Here is a 19,085-nt window from a genome sequence, read left to right on the forward strand (position 1 = left end):
GTACTTGATATTCTCGAGTCCAAGTCTCCTGATGCTCTTCTCTGCTGTCGTGTGCATTTTTAAAAACAGGAAGCAAACGTTCATTGGCACCTGATCTCTAAGGCCCAGGTGCCAGGGATGCTCCAGGGTGAGCTGCCTGATTGTGCAGGCCAGCTGAGGCCCCCTTGGGAGGGACCTGCCGAAGAGAGGCGGCAGCGTGGGGCCGGGACAGTGACCTCTCCTCCACCTGGAGCCATGGCCGGGGAGCTGCCCCCTCCCAGCAACTTCCTGCCCTTGCTGCCTCCAGTCTGTCTCCTGCCCCCAACCCCCACCCCTCACCCCTCACCCTCTGCATATCGTTCTGGAGGACAGAAGTCTGTCTGGGGCTGCATGAGGACCACTGTCCTCCACATCCCGATGTTGAAGGACGACACTGTTCCCAGCTTTCTGGGTGGTGCCGTCAGAAGGCAGCAGCCCTGACAAGGGGGTTCCCACAGCCTCCCTGTGGAGGGAGTTGGCCTCCTGAGACCCCCGTGTGCATCTGAGAACCATGGAGGCAAGCCCTCCGCAGATCTTCAGCCAGGGTGTTGTGTGGGTGGCTCCGAGGGCTGGAAGCTGGGAGGGAACAGACCTCGCTGCCCCACAGCAGGCTGGTCCTGCCCAGCAAACACAGGAGAGCCTCGGCCAGAGAGGGCTGCAGCCCAGGGCCCCCAGCAGCACTCTGGGCCAGCAGGGTTGGGCTCCCATTAGCACAGAGCAGAAGGGTACCAGTTTCTGTGGAATTTCAGATGAACGGCACGTAACAGTCAGTGTGCCAAATACACATAAATACGGCGTTCTGAAATTTAGCACACTGGGAAGTCCACATGGTTCATCTGAAAATGTGCCAGATCCAGGCAGCCCTGACAGGCGCTCAGCCACCCTGCTGGGGCCTGTGTGGCCACGGCGAGGCCGGCACAAATGCATCTATTCACTGTTCTCAGCGAAGACAACGTCCCGGACCCCAAGGATGTGAAGGAGAGGTTCGGCAGCAGCCTCGTGGCCGCCCTGAGTGCGGCCGGGCCGCGCTTCCTGGCGTACTTCGGCTCCTTCGCCACGGTGGGACTGCTGTGGTTCGCCCACCACTCACTCTTCCTGCATGTGCGCAAGGCCACGCGGGCCATGGGGCTGCTGAACACGCTCTCGCTGGCCTTCGTGGGCGGCCTCCCACTAGCCTACCAGCAGACCTCGGCCTTCGCCCGGCAGCCCCGCGATGAGCTGGAGCGCGTGCGTGTCAGCTGCACCATCATCTTCCTGGCCAGCATCTTCCAGCTGGCCATGTGGACCACGGCGCTGCTGCACCAGGCGGAGACGCTGCAGCCCTCGGTGTGGTTTGGCGGCCGGGAGCACGTGCTCATGTTCGCCAAGCTGGCGCTGTACCCCTGTGCCAGCCTGCTGGCCTTCGCCTCCACCTGCCTGCTGAGCAGGTTCAGTGTGGGCATCTTCCACCTCATGCAGATCGCCGTGCCCTGCGCCTTCCTGTTGCTGCGCCTGCTCGTGGGCCTGGCCCTGGCCACCCTGCAGGTCCTGCGGGGACTCGCCCGGCCCGGACACCCCCCGCCAGCCCCCACGGGCCAGGACGACCCACAGTCCCAGCTCCTCCCTGCCCCCTGCTAGCAGCCACAGAGCCCACTCCCAGCCGTCCTCACCAGAGATGGACCAGGGAGGACAGGACGCTGGGCAGGGGAAGCCAAGTCACGGGCAGGCCACAGTGGTTCTTGCGTGGCCTGGTTTTATTTTCATTGTGAAATATCATGCTCTTGTTTCAGTCCTCAAATTGTTCTCCACTTTTTGCGGAGAGAGGAGTTATACAGGAACTGGAAATGTGCTTTATGGCATTTGCCTATCCATCCTCTCTAACCTGAAGACACGTTGCCAAGCCCACCCACCCGAGGGGCTGCCCACTCCCAGCCCCTTTGAGGCCTATACAGAGCTGGTGGGGTCGGGGGTGCCAAGCCAGGCCCTCCCCTCCCCTCGGTTGTTGACACAAAGATGAGGAAGAGATGGTAGGATAGTGACGCCCAGACTGTATTTGTCCTGGATATAAATTACTGTTGCATTCAGGCAGCGATAAATAGAGGGGCCCGGTGTGCAGGGCACAGACCCCACCTGGGTACAGACTCACATACAGGACAAGCCCCTCACCACAGTTACACATGATTCATACAGACCACAGTCCACACCAGGGCTCGCGACGCAAAAGTAATCACGAAGGACTGGTGTTGAAGATGACAATGACGTAAACAAGAGTGCACGCTGGAGGCCACAAGCAGCCTTACAATGCGTGTGTCTGTGCAGTTTTGGCAGAAGCGGGGGGTCGGGAGATTAGTGGCATCAAGGGCCCCCCAGGAGGCTGCAGCAGGCTGGGCCAGGCCACACACTCCTGAGGCCAAACCAGAGCCACTTCTGAGGTCAAAGCCACACCCAGGAAAGCTCCGCAGAATCGGAGGCCCAGGCCAGCTGTGCCCCACGAGGGAAGGGGGAGATCCGCACTATGGGACCGTTTCTCGTGGGGGGAGTCGGGGCTTCCCACAGAGTGGGCTCCATTTTTGGTCAGACTCCTCCCGGGGCCAGTGCGCCATCTGAATCCTGGGGCACGTGGAGGCAGCTTTGTCTTTGGCTGGGTGCACCCCAGCCTGGCCCAGATGCAGGACCCTCCACCAAGCTGTCTGGGGGCATGGGAGCAGGGGCGCTGCAGGAGCTGGGTCTCCACACGCTGACGAGGGATGGGACTGAGCAGATGTCGGCTCACACAGGCACTGGGAACTGCACATCAACAGCGGGCAAGCAGCGTGGAAAGTGCTAGCGTGGGGTCTGGGGCTGAAAGCCAGCTCCTCCTCCACATGCATGGGGCTGTTTACACCTCCCAAACTCCTCTGCACCGCCATGCCCTGCTTTTGGTCCCTTCTGGGTGCTAAATGCACCACCCTGAGGGCCGAGGGGCAGACACTCGGGCCCGGCCCACACTCTGGTGCTGCCAGGGCAGCACCTGAGACCTCCTAGCCTCCACGTGGACAGAGGTTCTCCTCCCCCAGCAGAGGCACTAGGAAAGGGCCACCAGGTCCAGCTGGGCACTGCCTGCCCCTGGAGCTGTACCTGAGGTCCAAGCTGCCATCTGTATATAACAAGGCCAGAAAACAAGGGAAGGCACCTTCTCCCTTCTCCGAACACAAAGAAGTCACCAGTCACCACCACCCGGCAGCCTCACACGCTGCCCACATCTGCTGCCCGGGGAGGGGAGGTGAGGCAGGAGGGACTGGCAGCCTGTGTCTGCTGGGGCAGGGACACACCAGGGAGCCTGCTGCTCTGAAGGACTGGCCAGGGGTACGGCCCGAGGGGCACAAAGTGAGGTCAGACCCACCTGGATGGCCTGCATCCAGCACTGTCCAGCTCAAGGGGCTCAGTGGGGAGAGGGATGGGTGCCCACCCCTGAGGAGAGGACCAGGCCCCCACAGGGCAGAGGGCTCGCCATCCAGAGCCCTGCGCCCACCCAGGACACGGGGAAACACTGCCACCCGCACGCCAGTCTCCAGTGGGATGAGGGCTGTGACACCAACGTGTGTCACCAATGGGATGAGGGCTGGTCCCGCTCCGTCACTGGGAAGATGCTGCGGTCAGGGCTGTAGCCAGGTCCGACCACAGGGCCGGCCACCGTGTGGACGTGGAGCTGCCTCCAGACCACCTGAAAACAAGGCTGGCGGGGGCAGAGACGGCTCGAGCCCTTGGGCTGCCCCAGCCACCCCTACCTAGGATCGCCCTCAGGGGCAGGCGCAGCATCCGCCCGGGCATCCCTGGTGGTCCCGGCCCTCCTCGGCTTCTGCTTGGCCTTCCTCAGCATGTGCACCTGTCCCAGGGCAGGGGACAAAGGACCAGGGTGACATGGCCGATGAAAGAACGGTACACGGGCAGCCCCCAGTCCTGGGGCCCCAGGCAGCTGATGCCATCTCAGCCCCATTTCATGGAAGGGGAGGGACCTGTCTGGCTGCTCCCTGTGCCACCTGTGGCCCGCCTGGCCGCTGGCACAGCCCTCCTCTGAAGCAGGCACCCTCCCGGAGTCAGTGCTCCCTGGCCGCAGCCAGCCATGCCAGCACCACCTGGGTACCACTGGCCACTCCCATGGCCGGCCCAGCCCGGCCCACCTCCCCTGGCTCTCCAGCCTCACCCCACGTACCTTAGGGCCAGCAGCTGAGATGATCATGTGCCCCGGGGCCTGGACCCAGGGCTCCCCGTCCACCTGCACCGGGGTGGCCTTGAGGAGCGTGACTCGGAAGTAGGAACCCTGGGCAATCCGGATTCCAGAGCGCAGCCCACCCTGGACCTGGCCCTGGGGCGGGAGAGGCCAGCCGGGCTCAGCGGGGACCAGGGACGCCCACCCTGGACCTGGCCCTGGGGCGGGAGAGGCCAGCCGGGCTCAGCGGGGACCAGGGACGCCCACCCTGGACCTGGCCCTGGCGCGGGAGAGGCCAGCCAGGCTCAGCGGGGACCAGGGACACCACCCTGGGCTCGCCCGCCCACTCGGCCGGCGGCTCACCATGTGCACGACGCCCGTCACGCCCACCACCTCCAGCAGCCCGTCGTCCATGCGCGGCTTCTCAAACCTGGCGTCGCTGTCGGAGCCCCACAGGTCGGCCCCCGAGCCCCAGCTGCCGCATAAGAGAGCGGGCACAGAGGTGTAGGTGCAGGCAGGACGAGGGCTGAGCCTGCCCGTGGCCCCGCCGGGCAGAGCCTCTGGGAAGCCCCGCCCGTGAGCACCTGGGGATGTTGATGAAGATGAGGCCTTCAATGCTGGGCAGCTCCACCTCTTGCCGCTCCACCTGCAGCCGGATCTGCTTGTGCAGGCTCCGAGAGTGACTGATCTTCTGCAGCCCCACCCGTACGTACACACCCTTGTTGTGCAGCCTGCAGGGCGGGGCAGGTCGCCCATCACCAGGGGAAGCCCTACCCCGCCTTAGGCAGCCTCCGGGTTCCGGCCCCTCTGCCTATTCCTGCTGGGGGACCTGAGGGAGGTATGCCGTCACCAGGTGGCAGCCCCTGCGGCTCCGGTACCTGCTTGTGAACTTGCCAGGCTCCTCTTCCCGTGCCTGGTGGAAGTCCAGGCTCAGCTCCGCGTCGATGCCAATGCCACAGTAATTACTCATCTGCACGATCTAGGGACAGGGCGTTCATCTCCCAGGACCCGGCCGCCCTCACCAGGCCCCCTGAGCTCCCCAATGGCAGGTCTAGTTCCTTGCCTCCTGCCAGCAGGCAGAGACAAGAGCAAGGACCACCCTGGCACCAAGCCCAGCACCCAGGAGAGGGCAGCATGGGCAGGTCCTGGCCAGGCTCTGTCGCCAGCTGGCTCGGCACAATCCCCAGCAGTGGCCACTTTCTGTGTCTCCCTCAACTGCCCGCTTTGCAGAGGGGATGATGCGGGCGCGTACACCCGAGTGTGGCTGGGAAGAGGACGCCCATTGTGACGCGTGTAGCGAGGTCATATGCAGGAGCCTGAAAGGCACCCCACGCCGGGCTGCCCTGTACCTTGGGGGGCTCTGCGTCTGCTGTGCCGTTCTCTGCACTGCCAGCCTCGTGGGCATCCAGCAGGATGGTCCAGCGGTCCATGAGCACGGCGTCGGCCTCGTCCACAGACAGCAGTACGGAGAACGGGTCCTCGCCGCTGTAGCCCGCCCCCCAGCGGAGGACTCGACCAAGGTCATTCCCTGGGACACAAGCAAACACAGAGCATCTGTCCACACCCACCCGCCCATCAGCTGGGTGCAGACCCCACCACGAGGACAGCCAGCCCAGGCCTCGGCAAAAGCTGCACGGGAAGGGGTAGACCCTGAGGCCCCCTCCTCGGCTGCACGGCTGACCCCACCTGTGCCCAGGGGCAGGATGGCCACAGAAGGCTCCGGGCAGGCCAGTCGGTACCGTGTCTCCTCCAGGGCGCCAAGCACCCAGCCCACAGTGCCATCGCCACCACACACCAGCACCCGGAAGCAGGGCACCTGGGAGAACAGGTGGAGCCTAGCGGGAGACAGGAAGTGTCCTCTACCAGCTGCGGGCGCAGCCCATCCCCCACCCAGGCTGCCTCTTCCTTTTCAAGTGCCCGTCCTGGCCGTGTGGAGGACTTCAAGGTCCCAGCACGGGATCCCCGTGGAGCTCCTGCCGGCCGAGACAGCTGTGGCAGCCTCCTGGGGCCCTTCCCGCCCCTGCTGCTGCCCTGGACCAGGGGTCCCGCTGGACTCACCCAGGAAGAGGACCCCCGTTGGTCAGGTCGAAGACCTGATGAGGGTTCAGTAGCTTCCGGAAGCTGCAGAGCAGGTCTCGGCCCTTGAGGCCTCCACTCTTGGGGTTCACGAACACAAGGAGGGGACAGCTATCTGGGGGCAGCTTCGCGTGCTGACAGACAGGGGGCTGGGTTAGGATGGGGACCCAAGGTGGGGTGTCCCCACTGCTGGGGTTGCCAGGCAGTGCCCAGCCCCCAACCCTGAGCCCACCTGGCCTGGACCAGCCCCCTCCCCAGGAAGGCGTGGCCAGCACCCTCACATCTGAGGCCTCACACATGAGCTGCATGGTCACCCCATCTCGCTGCTGGACAGCAGGGCGGCACTGAGGACAGCCGGCTGGCTGCCTGGCACTCCCAGCACAAAGGGCTCAGACCTGCCCACTGAGCTGCGTGTGAATAGACCACACCCGCCTGGGCCATGCAGCGCGAGTCCAGGCTGGAAATCCACGTGGGACTCTGCGTGGCACTCCTTGCCAGCGAGACCAAGGCCTGTCCCCTGGGGGGCCTCTGGTGCACACCTTTGGAGGATGGCGGCTCCCAGGCCACCGCCCACCTACACAGCAGCCGAGAAAAGCTCTTAACTCACAGGGTGGCACGCGGCGTCCCTCAACCACAGGACAGAGTCCATCTCCCCACACACAACCCCAAGAAACAGTACCCAGGGATCTAGACACAGCGGGCTCAGGGCTGGGATCCCTACGACAGGAGGCTGGGACCCCTATGACAGGAGGCTGGGGACCCTACGACAGGAGGCTGGGGACCTACGACAGGAGGCTGGGGCCCCTACGACAGGAGGCTGGGGACCTACGACAGGAGGCTGGGACCCCTACGACAGGAGGCTGGGGACCTACGACAGGAGGCTGGGACCCCTACGACAGGAGGCTGGGGACCTACAACAGGAGGCTGGGGACCCTACGACAGGAGGCTGGGACCCTATGACAGGAGGCTGGGGACCTACGACAGGAGGCTGGGGCCCCTAGGACAGGAGGCTGGGGACCTACGACAGGAGGCTGGGGACCTACGACAGGAGGCTGGGGCCCCTACGACACGAGGCTGGGGACCTACGGCAGGAGGCTGGGGACCTACGACAGGAGGCTGGGGACCCTACGACAGGAGGCTGGGGCCCCTAGGACAGGAGGCTGGGGACCTACGACAGGAGGCTGGGGCCCCTACGACAGGAGGCTGGGGCCCCCACAGCGGGGAAGGCTGGGCAACAGGAGACACACAGGCTGGGTGCAGACACAGGGTGGGCAGCGGCACAGGGGCCGGCCGTGGCTGGGGGCAAGGACACACTCGGGGCTTCGTGACCCACTTGGCAGGCAGAGCCGCCTGCGGTCACCACTTACCACTCACCCCAGGGCAGGCAGCTGACGGGAGAGAGAAAGCGCGTGTCGGCCCCACACCTGGCTCTGCCCACAGAGCGAGTGGGGCTGGGGTGGGGGCTGCATCCTCGGGACAGTGGGGATGGCCACCCTGTCCTGAGCCAGGCAAGGCCGGGTGTAGGGGCACAGGAGGGAGGCATAGCAGGGAGCCACAGGCATCACCCGTCCCAGCCACAGACAACTCATTCTGCTCGAGTTCTTCTTCGCCTGGACTGGGGTCAGGGTCAAGGGTCAAGGTTCAGGGGCAGAGCAGCCATGGACACCTGGGGGGTCCTCATAGGACCCTTTGGCGGCTAGATGGGCTGAGGACGAGAGGCCAATGTGAAGGCACGGTGTGCAGCGTGGAGTCCCAGGCTCCAGCCCCTCCATGGACCAGACCCCCGTTTCCCCGGCCCTGCCCTGTCTCCACGGGCCAGACCCCCGCGTCCCCCGGCCCTGCCCTGTCTCTATGGACCAGACCCCCGCTTCCCCCGGCCCTGCCCTGTCTCCACGGACCAGACCCCCGTTTCCCCCGGCCCTGCCCTGTCTCCACGGACCAGACCCCCGTTTCCCCCGGCCCTGCCCTGTCTCCACGGACCAGACCCCCGTTTCCCCCGGCCCTGCCCTGTCTCCACGGACCAGACCCCCGTTTCCCCCGGCCCTGCCCTGTCTCCACGGGCCAGACCCCCGTTTCCCCCGGCCCTGCCCTGTCTCCACGGGCCAGACCCCCTTTCCCCCGGCCCTGCCCTGTCTCCACGGGCCAGACCCCCGTTTCCCCCGGCCCTGCCCTGTCTCCACGGGCCAGACCCCCGTTTCCCCCGGCCCTGCCCTGTCTCCACGGGCCAGACCCCCGTTTCCCCCGGCCCTGCCCTGTCTCCACGGGCCAGACCCCCGTTTCCCCCGGCCCTGCCCTGTCTCCGTGGGCCAGACCCCCGTTTCCCCCGGCCCTGCCCTGTCTCCGTGGACCAGACCCCCGTTTCCCCGACCCTGCCCTGTCTCCGTGGACCAGACCCCCGTTTCCCCGGCCCTGCCCTGTCTCCGTGGACCAGACCCCCGCTTCCCCCGGCCCTGCCCTGTCTCCGTGGACCAGACCCCCGTTTCCCCCGGCCCTGCCCTGTCTCCGTGGACCAGACCCCCGTTTCCCCCGGCCCTGCCCTGTCTCCGTGGTTCAGACCCCCGTTTCCCCCGGCCCTGCCCTGTCTCCATGGGTCAGACCCCCGTTTCCCCCGACCCTGCCCTGTCTCCATGGGTCAGACCCCCGCTTCCCCCGGCCCTGCCCTGTCTCCATGGACCAGACCCCCGTTTCCCCCGGCCCTGCCCTGTCTCCATCGGTCAGACCCCACTTTCCCTCGGCCCTGCCCTATTGCCAGGTGCCCCCTCTTCTGAGCACTGTGGGTCTTAAGGGCAGCGTCCAAAGTTTGGGAGCTGCACTGACTGGCCTGGGGAGCTCCAGGCAGAGAGCAGAGGCCCTAAGGCCTCCCGGGCAGGGGGAGTGAGGCTGAGGCTGTACCGGGAGGGCCATGCCTGGGATCCTGACAGCTGGTCACAAACACGCTCTGGCCCTTGGCGAGGCAGCCGCAGCGGGACCCGGCACATCCAGGAGCTGCGTCCTGTGGGCCTCCCTACTGGGTGGAGGCCTCAGGTGCAGCGTGGAAGCTGGGCCTGACCCCACGGTGCCCCACGGAGCTGGTATCACCCACTGGGCAGCCTCGGATGAGCGCTGACCCTCTGACCTCAGGCCCCTTGCTGTAAAATGGGCAACAGAGTCCTTCCTGCTGTTGTGAGGCACAAACAAGGTGGCACCTACAAGCCCCCAGTGAATTCGAGGAAGTGATGCCAGATGAAAACAGCGAGTCTGGCTGTGGGGCCTTTGCACCTGCAGACCCCGACCTCCCTCTGGCCACCCCCTGGGGTGTGTGAAGAGCCGGCTTGACCGCACACTCACCAGGAGGTCGGGGAGCACCAGGGCAGTGAGCAGCCGGCCCCGCACAGCCATGTCCTTCAGCAGCATGTACAGCCGCTCGGCCTCCGCAAAGCAGGCAACGTCCAACACTACCGCGCCTGCGGCAGGAGCCCAGGACTCAGGGGGAGCCTGTCCCATGGCCCCCACGGTGCCAGGGCAGGAACCAAACCAGGACGTTTCCCCAGCCCAGGGCTGCCCAAGGGAAAGGTCAGGTGCTACGTGAGGGCCAGGGCTGTCCCACTTCACCCCAGGAACACCCCTGGGCCTCATGTGACCAGGTCCCTCAGGGCAGCTCACCTTGGGAGGAGTAGACATGACTCACGGACACCACGGTGGCTGCAAAGGCAGGCTGTGGTCAGGGCGGTGGGAGGCGAAGGACACACAGCACTGGGGCCAGGGACAGCCCCTCCGCCTGTTCAGGGGTGACATCTCACCCCAAAGGCAGCCTCCCCAGGAAGTACCCCTGCCCCACTCCAGGAGCAGGACTCCCAGCTCTCTGGAGGTACAGGGCCCCCCAGAGGGAGAGGGAGAGGCAGAGGCTGAGCACTGCAGGGAAGGGCCACAGAGGGCGGGAGGCTCCAGAGCCTCTTGGAGGAAGGGACGTGGGCTGGACCCGGAGCTCAGGCCTTGGTGGCTCAAGGAGAGGCAGGAGCCGGCCTCAGCACTGCAGCCCCACTGCCTGCCGCTCGACCCTGCCCCCAGCCAGCAGCCCACGGCCAGCCACAGTGGTCACACCTTTGGTAGCCACGGCCTCATGCAGCAGGCTGCTGTACTCCTCGGGAGACAGGCCGGGAGGCAGGCCGCCAACAAACAGGGAGACGTGCGGGGCTACATCCCTGCTCTCTGCCACGTAGAACCGCGTCTGGCTCACCTGCCGCACGGACATCTGCAGGGAGAGGGGCAGGGATGCTGGGCCGGGGAGAATGGCACCACCGCACCAGGCCCTCTGTCTCCTCACCCGCAAAACAGCAAAACAGGGCATCAGGAACACTCCCAGGAATTAAGTCAACATGAAAACGAGGAAAGGGGCCACAGAGGCTTCCTTGCTGTGGACAACCCCTGTCCGTTCCCCTCGAGGATCTCGGGGAGGTCTGCAGCTCAAGGCCTCCCTGCAGGGACCAAGTAGCTTATGACAGAGGGCACTGCCCTGTCAGCCAGGACAGCCGCTGCCTAGCCAAGAAGAACTCGGTGTCTGGGGCACACCCACCCTGTGGGGCAGAGGCTGTGGCTGAGGGCTGCTGGTTCCCTGGGGGCCGGTGTCCACACCCACTGACCTGCCGGATGTCCTGTAGCCGGTCCAGCAAGAGCTGTTCATCCATCAGCATCGTCCGCTGGACTGCAGAGGTGAGGGCACAGGCCGTCAGCACCCAGCTCCTCGCCCACCTCGGAAGCAGCTGCCCTGAGCCCCCAGGGCCCGTGGGGATGCAGGGTGGAGCTGGTCAGGAGGGCAGAGGCCGGCCTTGATGTCCGGCACCACCCTGCAGGAAAGCCTGGGCAGCAGGTCCAAACCCAAAAGATGCAGGGACCGCCACGCCCAGCACAGGCTGTCTACTTACCCTGCCTGCAGCCCATCGCCACCTCCACCAGCTGGAAGCTCTCGGGACCCTCGGCCTGTTGGGGTAGAGCTTGGCATCGGGTCTGGGCAGGCCCCCACCACCTCAGGACACCCGCGGGGACAGCCACGCCTGGGCTGGGATGGTGGCCTGGCCTCCTGGGGACAGCGACCCCCCACCGAGTCTGGCCGGCATGGGGAGCAGGCACAGGGTACGCACCTGGCGGCCGAGCAGCGGCAGGACCTCCAGCACCACAGAGCGGGCCGTGCTCTTTGGGGTCACTCGCACGGACACGTAGGCCACGCCCACCCTGTGGGGACACAGCCTGAGCTGGAGCTCCCCGCACCCCACCCAGCAGACCCTGAGCCTCGGGCCCAGTCTCACTTGAGCCAGCCAGGGTAGATCTTCAGGACCTCCTGGGCCCGCGGCAGAGCCCGGATGACCCAGGCCTCTGGCGTGGCCTCGCCGGACCCGGGGCTTCTGCCCTCCTCCGAGATCACAGCACTCCCGGCCTTGCCCCCAGCCCAGGCGTCACAGGCCTGAGAGGAAGGGGGCAGCCGGCACAGCTCCAGGTGGCCAGGGTCCTCGGGGATGTGGTGGGCCCGCAGTGCGGCCTCCTGCAGGGTGCCAGGTTAGGGGGGCCAAGTTGTGGGGGGTCAGGCGGGGTTCAGTGGGGGGCAGGTCATGGAGGGGGAGGCCAGGTGGGTGAGGGGCGCCAGGTTGGGGGAGCCAGGTCAGGTGCGCCAGGTGCGGGGACATGCGGTCCTGGGAGGGGGCTCAGACCTCCCCCAGCCTCCCCCTTACCAGCACCTCCTCGGCACCGGCCAGGCGGGACACCGTGATGAGGCGGAACTGGCTTCTCCTCACCGCGTCGTCGCCATCAAAGATCTTCAGCGTTTGCTTCCCTGGGCCGGGTAAGCTCCGTGAGTCCCGGGCGCCCGGGGGACCTCAGTGGAGTTGGGGGGAATGAGGCGGGCACTTACCGGACTCCGGAGTTGCCTGTGTCTCTCTGCCTGGACCCACGGCAGCGCTCCCATCGGCGCCGTCGCCCCCCTCGCCTGCGGGTCGGGCACACGGACCCCTCACTCAGTGCGCAGCCCCCAGCCCAGGGCGCCCCGGCCGGCCCGCACCTCACCCGGCTCCGCGGCCTCCACGATGCGGAAGCTCTGCGTCTTGCTGAAGCCGCCGGGCAGAAGGCGCACGCACGCGGGGGGCAGGACCAGGGAGCGCAGACGCCCGAAGCCACACTCGGGAGCCAGCGCCGCAGAGCAGACGGAGTGCGCCTGGGGGGAGAAGGGCCTGAGCTGGGGGGTCGGAGCCAGGGTGCGGGGACACCAGGTGCGCCAGGTCCAGGGAAAGACCCCACACGCCGCAGACCCACCTGGACCCCGCGCCTCTCCTACCCTGCCCCCTCCACCTCCCAGCGCCCCCCTGGACCCCGTGCCTCTCCTGCCCCGCCCCCCCAACTCCTCCACCTCCCAGCACCCACCCAACCCCGCACCTCTCCTGCCCCACCCCCACCCCCTCCACCTCCCAGCGCCCCCCTGGACCCCGTGCTTCTCCTGCCCCACCCCCACCCCCTCCACTTCCCAGCGCCCACCTGGACCCCGCACCACTCGCAGCGCACGCCGGCCAGCACGTCAGAGGAGCCGCACGTCTTCCTGCAGACCTCGCAGCGCGCTCCCGAGGGCAGGTTCCCCTCCCGCCAGTGGTGGTGATGGGTGTCCTGCGGAGCGGGGGCAGTCAGCAGCTGGGCCCGCCCCACCCCCCAGGGCTCCCTGGGGCCGGTACACTCACGTGGTCCTGGTGCCCATCCTGGTGGCACTGGCGGCAGTCACTGCAGGCGAAGGGCACACAGTCGGGGTGGAGGTGCAGCTCACACACTGGGGGGGCAGGCAGGGTTAGAGGTGTCTGCCGCCCCCGGAGGACCCCTGCCTCTGCCGGCGCTTGGGTCTGGCCCCATCCCCACCACCTAGCACCCCGCATCCTTTAACTGTCCTGTGGCCTGCCAGGCGGTCAGCCCTCGGCCTCCCCCATCACCCCTGACAAGCTGCACAGCAGGGGTGGGCTGGGCCACCCTGGGCAGCAGAGACCAGGACACTGGGTGGGGAGCCAGGCAGGCTCCAGGTACCTTCGCAGTGGAGCGCCGGCGCCTCCAGGACCTTGCGGCAGACAGCACAGAACTTGCGCTTGTGGAGCCCCCGGGAGCCGAAGCAGTGGGCTACAGGAACCTGGCAGGGCAGCCTCACCTCAGCACCCTTGGTAAGGGCCACAGGCTGCCCGCCACCCCTCCTCGCTCTTCACCTGCGCAACTCTGCAGCTCACGCTCCTGCTGAGAACTGCCCAGCCTGAGCCAGCTGTGCTAGCTGGAGGCCCCAGGAACAACCACACCCCCGGGTCCTGGGGACAGCCTGGCTGGTCAAAAGCAGGGAGGAGGCTGTGGCCTCCCCCAGCAGCCCTGCCTAGCGCAGGGGAGCGAGGCCCGCCTGCCACCCCTTCCCTCCTTGGGGCAGGCGAGGCTCTGTCAACGGCCTGGCATCTGTCTCCTCGGAGCCAGGAAGATCCCAGCACACAGGGACTGCCCTCTGGGAGATAATCAGGCCATAACGAGTGTGGACCAATGTTTCTGTGTTGGAGAAAGCTGGGCTGCTGCTTTTCCACGAGAAGGGAAGAAGGACCAAGTCTTCACTCCTGACTCTTGCCCTTGTCCCCAAACTTAAACCACACCCGATAAAAGCATACACAGAAAGACCGTATTCCAGAATAGCAGCTGTGAGCATGCCAGGATGGTGGGTGACTTTTATTTTGTTAAATATATCTTCTTTTTTTTTTTTTTTGAGATGGAGTCTCGCTCTGTCGCCCAGGCTGGAGTGCAGTGGCGCGATCTCAGCTCACTGCAAGCTCCGCCTCCTGGGTTCACGCCATTCTCCTGCCTCAGCCTCCCGAGTAGCTGGGACTACAGGCGCCCGCCACCACACCTGGCTAATTTTTATATTTTGTTTAGTAAAGAAGGGGTTTCACTGTGTTAGCCAGGATGGTCTCGATCTCCTGACCTCATGATCCACCTGCCTCGGCCTCCCAAAGTGCTGGGATTACGGGCATGAGCCACCGCGCCCAGCCGTTAAACACATCTTCTAAATTTCCTATCATGCATACAGTTGAAATACATACTTATATTTTCCCAATTTAGCAAAGTAGAGGACATTAAAATCAATTTTAAAAAGCGGCACCCTCGGGCCGTCCACATGACGAGGGGCTGCCCAAGCCAGTGTGGAGTCACCAGGGTGTCGGCCACCACCAGGGCCACCGGCCTAAGGCCTCCTGCTCACACCCGGGGAACTGCATCATTAGGAACAGGGCGTCAGACATTAGAGGGGACGGCGCAGCCGGATGCCCACCAGTGGCAGGTGCGCCTGCTGGCCTGGCTTCCCGTCCTGCTGCACACCCGGACCTGCCTCGCGGCCTGCGCCCCACCTGCAGCCTGAATGCATCAGGAAATGCGGACTTGGGGGGCCTCAGTCTGAAGACGGCGACACTGACAGCTGAGGGAGGAATAAGCCTGGCCCTTCCTACATGTCCCTGCTGTCACCACTGTCACCAGAGAAGGGAAGTCCCCTGTGCCCTGCAGTGACCTGGGCCAGTCACCTCCCTGCCCCACCCAGAGCCCTTAGAGGGAGGGTGGTGGCCAAGACACCCTCAGGCACCCAGGCTTCCTGCCTTTGCTTTTTATTCAAGCTTCCTTGAGATGCTTGTGGGTTCACACATAGCTGTGAGGAAATGGAACAGACCCCCTGAAGCCTTTGTCAGCTCCCCTAAGTGTGTGATCTTGCAAACTGAGGTCACGCCAGATGCCGAAATCTCCATCCCCCCCAGGAGCCCTCACGCTGCATGTCACAGCCACGCCCACTTCTCCGCCTGGAAACCTCTCTACAGCTGTGCTCCCTTTAGTTTCGTCATTTTGAGCATAGATCCTGTTCTATGGACAGGATCTTGCTATTTGCGACCTCGGGGACTGGCTTTTATCACCATCATTCCCTGCAGATCCATGCATGGTGCTCAGCCTTTTAATCCCGAGCAGTATCTGACCTTTGCCTTTCAACTGCAGGTATCACTAACGTCTGACATGAAGGTTTTCAGTGCCTCGACCCTACGAGAGCTGACACATCCCCCAGCCTCTTGCAGGTGCAACACCCAGCCCCACACTCACCCGGACCAGGCTGGGGGCCACACTCGTGCATGGGATCCTCACGTGCTTCAGGCACTTCTCATGAGACATGAAATTGCAGACTGTGGGAATGAGCACTGTGTGAGTTGGCCCCTGTCCTACCCAATGGCTGTCCTACCCAGGAAGTTAGAGGCCCCAGGGCAACAACTGCCATACCCACCATGCTGCACCAGGGGCCCTGTGGTCCTCGAGTTCCCCCACCACCCTGCCCACTCATTGGAGAGAGCCTGCAGCCCAGGAGCCCAGGAGCAAGAACCTGGGTGGTCCTGACCATCCTGGAGGACAATGAGTGTATCCTCTCATCCAGAGAGCAGTCCCTCCCCTTCGCACGTGGGCCCAGTGCTCCTCCTGCCTCTGCAGTTGGGCCTCTCAAGGGGCAGCCCTGGGCTCACCAGGTTCGCCAGGTGGCAGGGGCTTCTCGGCCTTCGGCAGATTGGCTTTACCAAGGACATCTGTGTCTCACTCCCCCGAAACTACGCATACCCCTAATTGTCCCTGCTACATGCTGTGCACCGTGCCTGAGACCGAGAGCCACCCAAGGCAGGTGAGGGCTCTGGGAGGCAGGAGCCGCTGGGGAGTGGACAGCCCCAAGCCTCCCAAGGAGCTCTGGCTGTGTGCACAGGACCCAGGGCGCACCTGAGCCGGCGGGGTGCTCAGGAGGGCATAAGAGGAGCAAGTGCCACACCCCAGCAGTAAAACAGACAGGAGGGTGGGGCCGGGGCAGAAGGGAGGGCAGGAGCCCTGGGCTGGGGCAAACGCTGCCGGGGCTGGGAGTGGGTAGGGCACCCAGTGACACACCTGCCAAGACAGCCCCGGGTGAAGGTTGTGCCACGGAGCCCCAGGCAGCCCAGCTGGGACAGGGAGCTCTTCCAGAAGGCCCCGCTGGTGCCGCCCTTCACCTGCTGCAGCCCTAGCCACCCCAGTCTCCAGATGGGACCGGGAGAAGCTCCTCCTAGCAGCTTAAGAGAAAAGCTCTGGAAGCAGGCCAGGGTCCACCGAGAGAAGGGGGGACAGGCAGCACCCAGGTCCCTCCTCTGCCACGGAGACACGGCCTGCTCACCCACGCCCCACGCTTGGGTCTCCTGGCGGGGAGGGCGCCCTCCTTCCCATACCACTGCTGGCCCCTCTTCCACGGGTGCTGCCCAGGAGGGCCCTTTTGCCCCCTCCGAAGGGGGAGGGGACCCAGAGTCTGGCCTCAAGCCGGGAGCTGCCTCAGCCACACATGCACACTCCCCACTTCTGGGGAAGCCCCTGGCATCCCCAGGCAGCAGGCATGGCTGTGCCATGCTCTGACGTGACAAAGAAGCTGGTGGGCCAGGCCACCTTGTGCAGCCCTGGGGGTCAGAACAACCATGCCGTTTCCACCACAGACGACATCCCCGTGTGAGGGGACAGTCTCCTCTGCGGACCCTGGCCTGAGTGGACCCCTATCCCCAGAGCAAAGGCCTAGGGCTAAGGATAGCCCCTCCCACCTCAGCATCCCTGGCCAGGACACAGTAAGTGTCAAACGTCCAGGACTCCGGTCCTGTCCCTCGCTCCCTCCAGAGGCTGGGCTGTGGTCCCCCGTTCCTCACTCCCTCCAGAGGCTGGGCTGTGGTCCCCCTGTCCCTCGCTCCCTCCAGAGGCTGGGCTGTGGTCCCCCTGTCCCTCGTTCCCTCCAGAGGCTGGGCTGTAGTCCCCGGGGCCCGCCTGCTTGCCGCGGGGGAAGATGAGAGCCAGCCCTGGGAGCACCCGGGCCCAGAGCAGGGAAGGGCTGTCCTCACCCCAGCAAGGGCTGGGCAGCTGGGTGGAGCAGGGCTGGGACACGCGCACCGGGACGGCAGGGCCCGGCCTGGCTCTCCAGGAGGCTGGGACTCTGGGCCACAGCATGAGAAGGGCTAGGGCCAGGGGCCCAAGCCAGCCCTGCTTAGCCACACCTGCTGCCCCAGCCACAGGGAGAGGAAGCCGGCCATGGGGACCCCAGCTGAGGTCCCGCTCGCATCAGGCACAGCCCCTGGGTCGCAGCCATCGCGCGGCACTATGGAGATGCTGTCCGCACCTCCCAGGTGAGGAAGCCCGCAGCCTGGAGCGGCCCCACGGCGCACAGGCCCCGGCCGCCCCACGAAGGCACGTCCCGCGAGCAGGGCTGGGACCCCGCCCTCCACTCCCCCGAAAGCGCCGGTGCCACCTCCGCTCAGGCTCCCGCCCACGGGGCAGAGGCAGGGCTGCAGCCGGGTAGGCATCGGGCCCGGGCGCTCACCGTCGCACAGGAAGCCGGCCAGCCCCCAGATGAAGTCGGAGCAGAGGTGGCAGAAGGTGGGCTTGGTGAGCGTCACCTTCCGGAAGTTGTGTCCCGGCGCGGCAGCGGGGCCCGGGGCTCTGGCGCCCACCCGCTCGGGTCCCGGCCCCGGCCCCGGCCCCGGCCCCGGCCCCGGCCCCGGGCGCGCGCGGCCTCCTGAGCCCAGCACGGGGCTGCAGGCCGGGCTGCCGGGGCGCGGGGAGCCGCCGCCCAGCCAGGCGCGGGCCCCGGGCTCGGCCGCCGCCGCCATTCCCGGCCCGAGCGGCCCGAGCCCCTTTAGGTCCGCGCTGGGGGTACAGGAGCCGCCGCTACACTGCCGCGCCGCGCAGCCCGGCTTCCGACTGCGCCTGCCCCACTGCGCAGGCGCGGGCCGCGGGGCGGGGCGGGGCGCTGCTGGTGGGCGGATCTGGGGGCTGGTGGGGCGGGGCCTGCTAAGGGTCGCGGCCGTGCCCTGTCGATGAGCGGGGCTGGGGGCGGGCCCTGTGATCGGGCGGGGCGGGGCCTGCTAAGGGGCGGGGCCTGCGCGCGGAGGCCCCTCGCGAACCAGCCGTGGGGAACTGGTCCACGTGGGCTCCGTTTGACCGCAGCCGGGCCAGACTTCTCCGGACGCCGCACGCGCGGCGTTGTACCTGCGGGGTCCCGGCCCGCGGCTGCGCAGACAGGCGCCTCCCACGCGAGACGCGGATACTGTCCGAGGCCCCCGGCCGCGCAGGACGCCCCCGGCGAGGGGCAGCGCTGCGGGCCTCCCACAGTGGGTCCCGGAAAGCGGGGTTTGCGGTGCTTGGGCGGCTCTGTCCGTGGGGTCTTCGCACGCGCAGACTTGGCCCTGCCCGAGGCCCAGGACCCCCGGCGCCCGACCGCTGTCCTCACTGCAACGGGGGACCCGCCTGCGGCCGGGGGCTGTCCGCTCGCGACCCCCACCCGGGCCTCACGCCGAGCGCCCAGCTCTCCTGCCTCGTGCGCGCCACGGGTCTTGTTCAGGTGGCGCTGGTGGCCTTTGAGAGCCGCATCCACGCGGGTCACCCCTCCCCGCCGCTGGCAGCAGTCTGGGTCCTTGCCCCCGTGGGCCTAACTGTGGATAGGAGTCTGCACAGCCGGGAACCCCACCCCGGGCCACCGAGCGGGGACCTGCAGAGGGCGGGGCTCCAGGGCCATGGCAGCAGGCGGTCTCAGGGGGCAGGAAGAGCAGGGAAGGGCCTGTGGGGAGACGCCTGAAAGGGGCTGGAGGCTGTGGACTCTGGAGGGAAGGAGCCGGGAGACCTGTCCTAGGGGCTGTGCTGGTGAGGGCACCCAGACCACAGGGGATTCCAGGAATGGAGGGTGAGCTGGGGACCCAGTCTGAGGAGGGAGGAGCAGGCCCCTGAGATGGTGAGGGGGGAGACTCGGTCCTCAACCAGGGAGAATTTTGTTTGTCCAGAAGCT

The 19,085-nt window shown here is 66.3% G+C and overlaps 2 protein-coding genes across 21 annotated transcripts in view; one reads left to right on the forward strand and one right to left on the reverse strand.

Annotated features, from left to right (window-relative positions):
• The window catches only part of TMEM175 (transmembrane protein 175), a 32,046-nt gene extending 30,200 nt beyond the window's left edge, over nt 1-1,846 (forward strand). For 11 of the 16 annotated variants that reach the window (XM_063705007.1, XM_055384295.2, XM_063705005.1 and 8 more), the window contains one exon: nt 963-1,795. In XM_063705007.1, the coding sequence (XP_063561077.1) occupies nt 963-1,635 (673 nt within the window). In that variant the 3' untranslated portion in view covers nt 1,636-1,795. Of the gene's footprint in view, nt 1-962 lie in introns of all 16 variants that reach the window. The other 5 variants (XM_055384292.2, XM_063705012.1, XM_055384294.2 and 2 more) reach the window with 1 other exon arrangement.
• A 182-nt stretch (nt 1,847-2,028) lies between these two features.
• On the reverse strand, nt 2,029-18,014 carry DGKQ (diacylglycerol kinase theta). 5 transcript variants are annotated; one of them, XM_055384281.2, is made up of 23 exons: nt 17,625-18,014; nt 15,368-15,447; nt 13,292-13,391; nt 12,958-13,043; nt 12,761-12,886; nt 12,296-12,443; nt 12,144-12,218; nt 11,965-12,065; nt 11,545-11,777; nt 11,380-11,470; nt 11,164-11,218; nt 10,882-10,943; nt 10,343-10,493; nt 9,905-9,943; nt 9,590-9,705; nt 6,245-6,396; nt 5,873-6,021; nt 5,536-5,714; nt 5,065-5,165; nt 4,771-4,917; nt 4,550-4,661; nt 4,190-4,342; nt 2,029-3,862 (listed from the first exon to the last, which is right to left on the reverse strand). In XM_055384281.2, the coding sequence occupies exons 1-23, from the start codon at nt 17,911-17,913 to the stop codon at nt 3,761-3,763; spliced, it is 2,847 nt and encodes a 948-aa protein (XP_055240256.1). In that variant the 5' UTR covers nt 17,914-18,014; the 3' UTR covers nt 2,029-3,760. The 5 variants fall into 5 exon arrangements, with proteins under 5 accessions (XP_055240256.1, XP_055240254.1, XP_055240257.1 ...); XM_055384279.2 differs by having other exon boundaries at nt 10,882-11,042; XM_055384282.2 differs by lacking the exon at nt 9,905-9,943.
• Between the last annotated feature and the right edge of the window lie 1,071 nt (nt 18,015-19,085).

This window comes from Gorilla gorilla, chromosome 3 (genome assembly GCF_029281585.2).
Source record: "Gorilla gorilla gorilla isolate KB3781 chromosome 3, NHGRI_mGorGor1-v2.1_pri, whole genome shotgun sequence".
Lineage (NCBI taxonomy): Eukaryota > Metazoa > Chordata > Mammalia > Primates > Hominidae > Gorilla > Gorilla gorilla.

Bases quoted from the DNA above. Each gene is read 5' to 3' on its own strand.
- DGKQ (XM_055384279.2), bottom strand. From the start codon at position 17,913: ATGGCGGCGGCGGCCGAGCCCGGGGCCCGCGCCTGGCTGGGCGGCGGC. The intron at 11,471-11,544 runs GTGAGACTGGGC...GTGTCCCCACAG, and splicing joins ATCTACCCTGGCTGGCTCAA to GGTGGGCGTGGCCTACGTGT. The intron at 10,494-10,881 runs GTCAGTGGGTGT...CTCTCCCTGCAG, and splicing joins GGCTACAGGACATCCGGCAG to ATGTCCGTGCGGCAGGTGAG.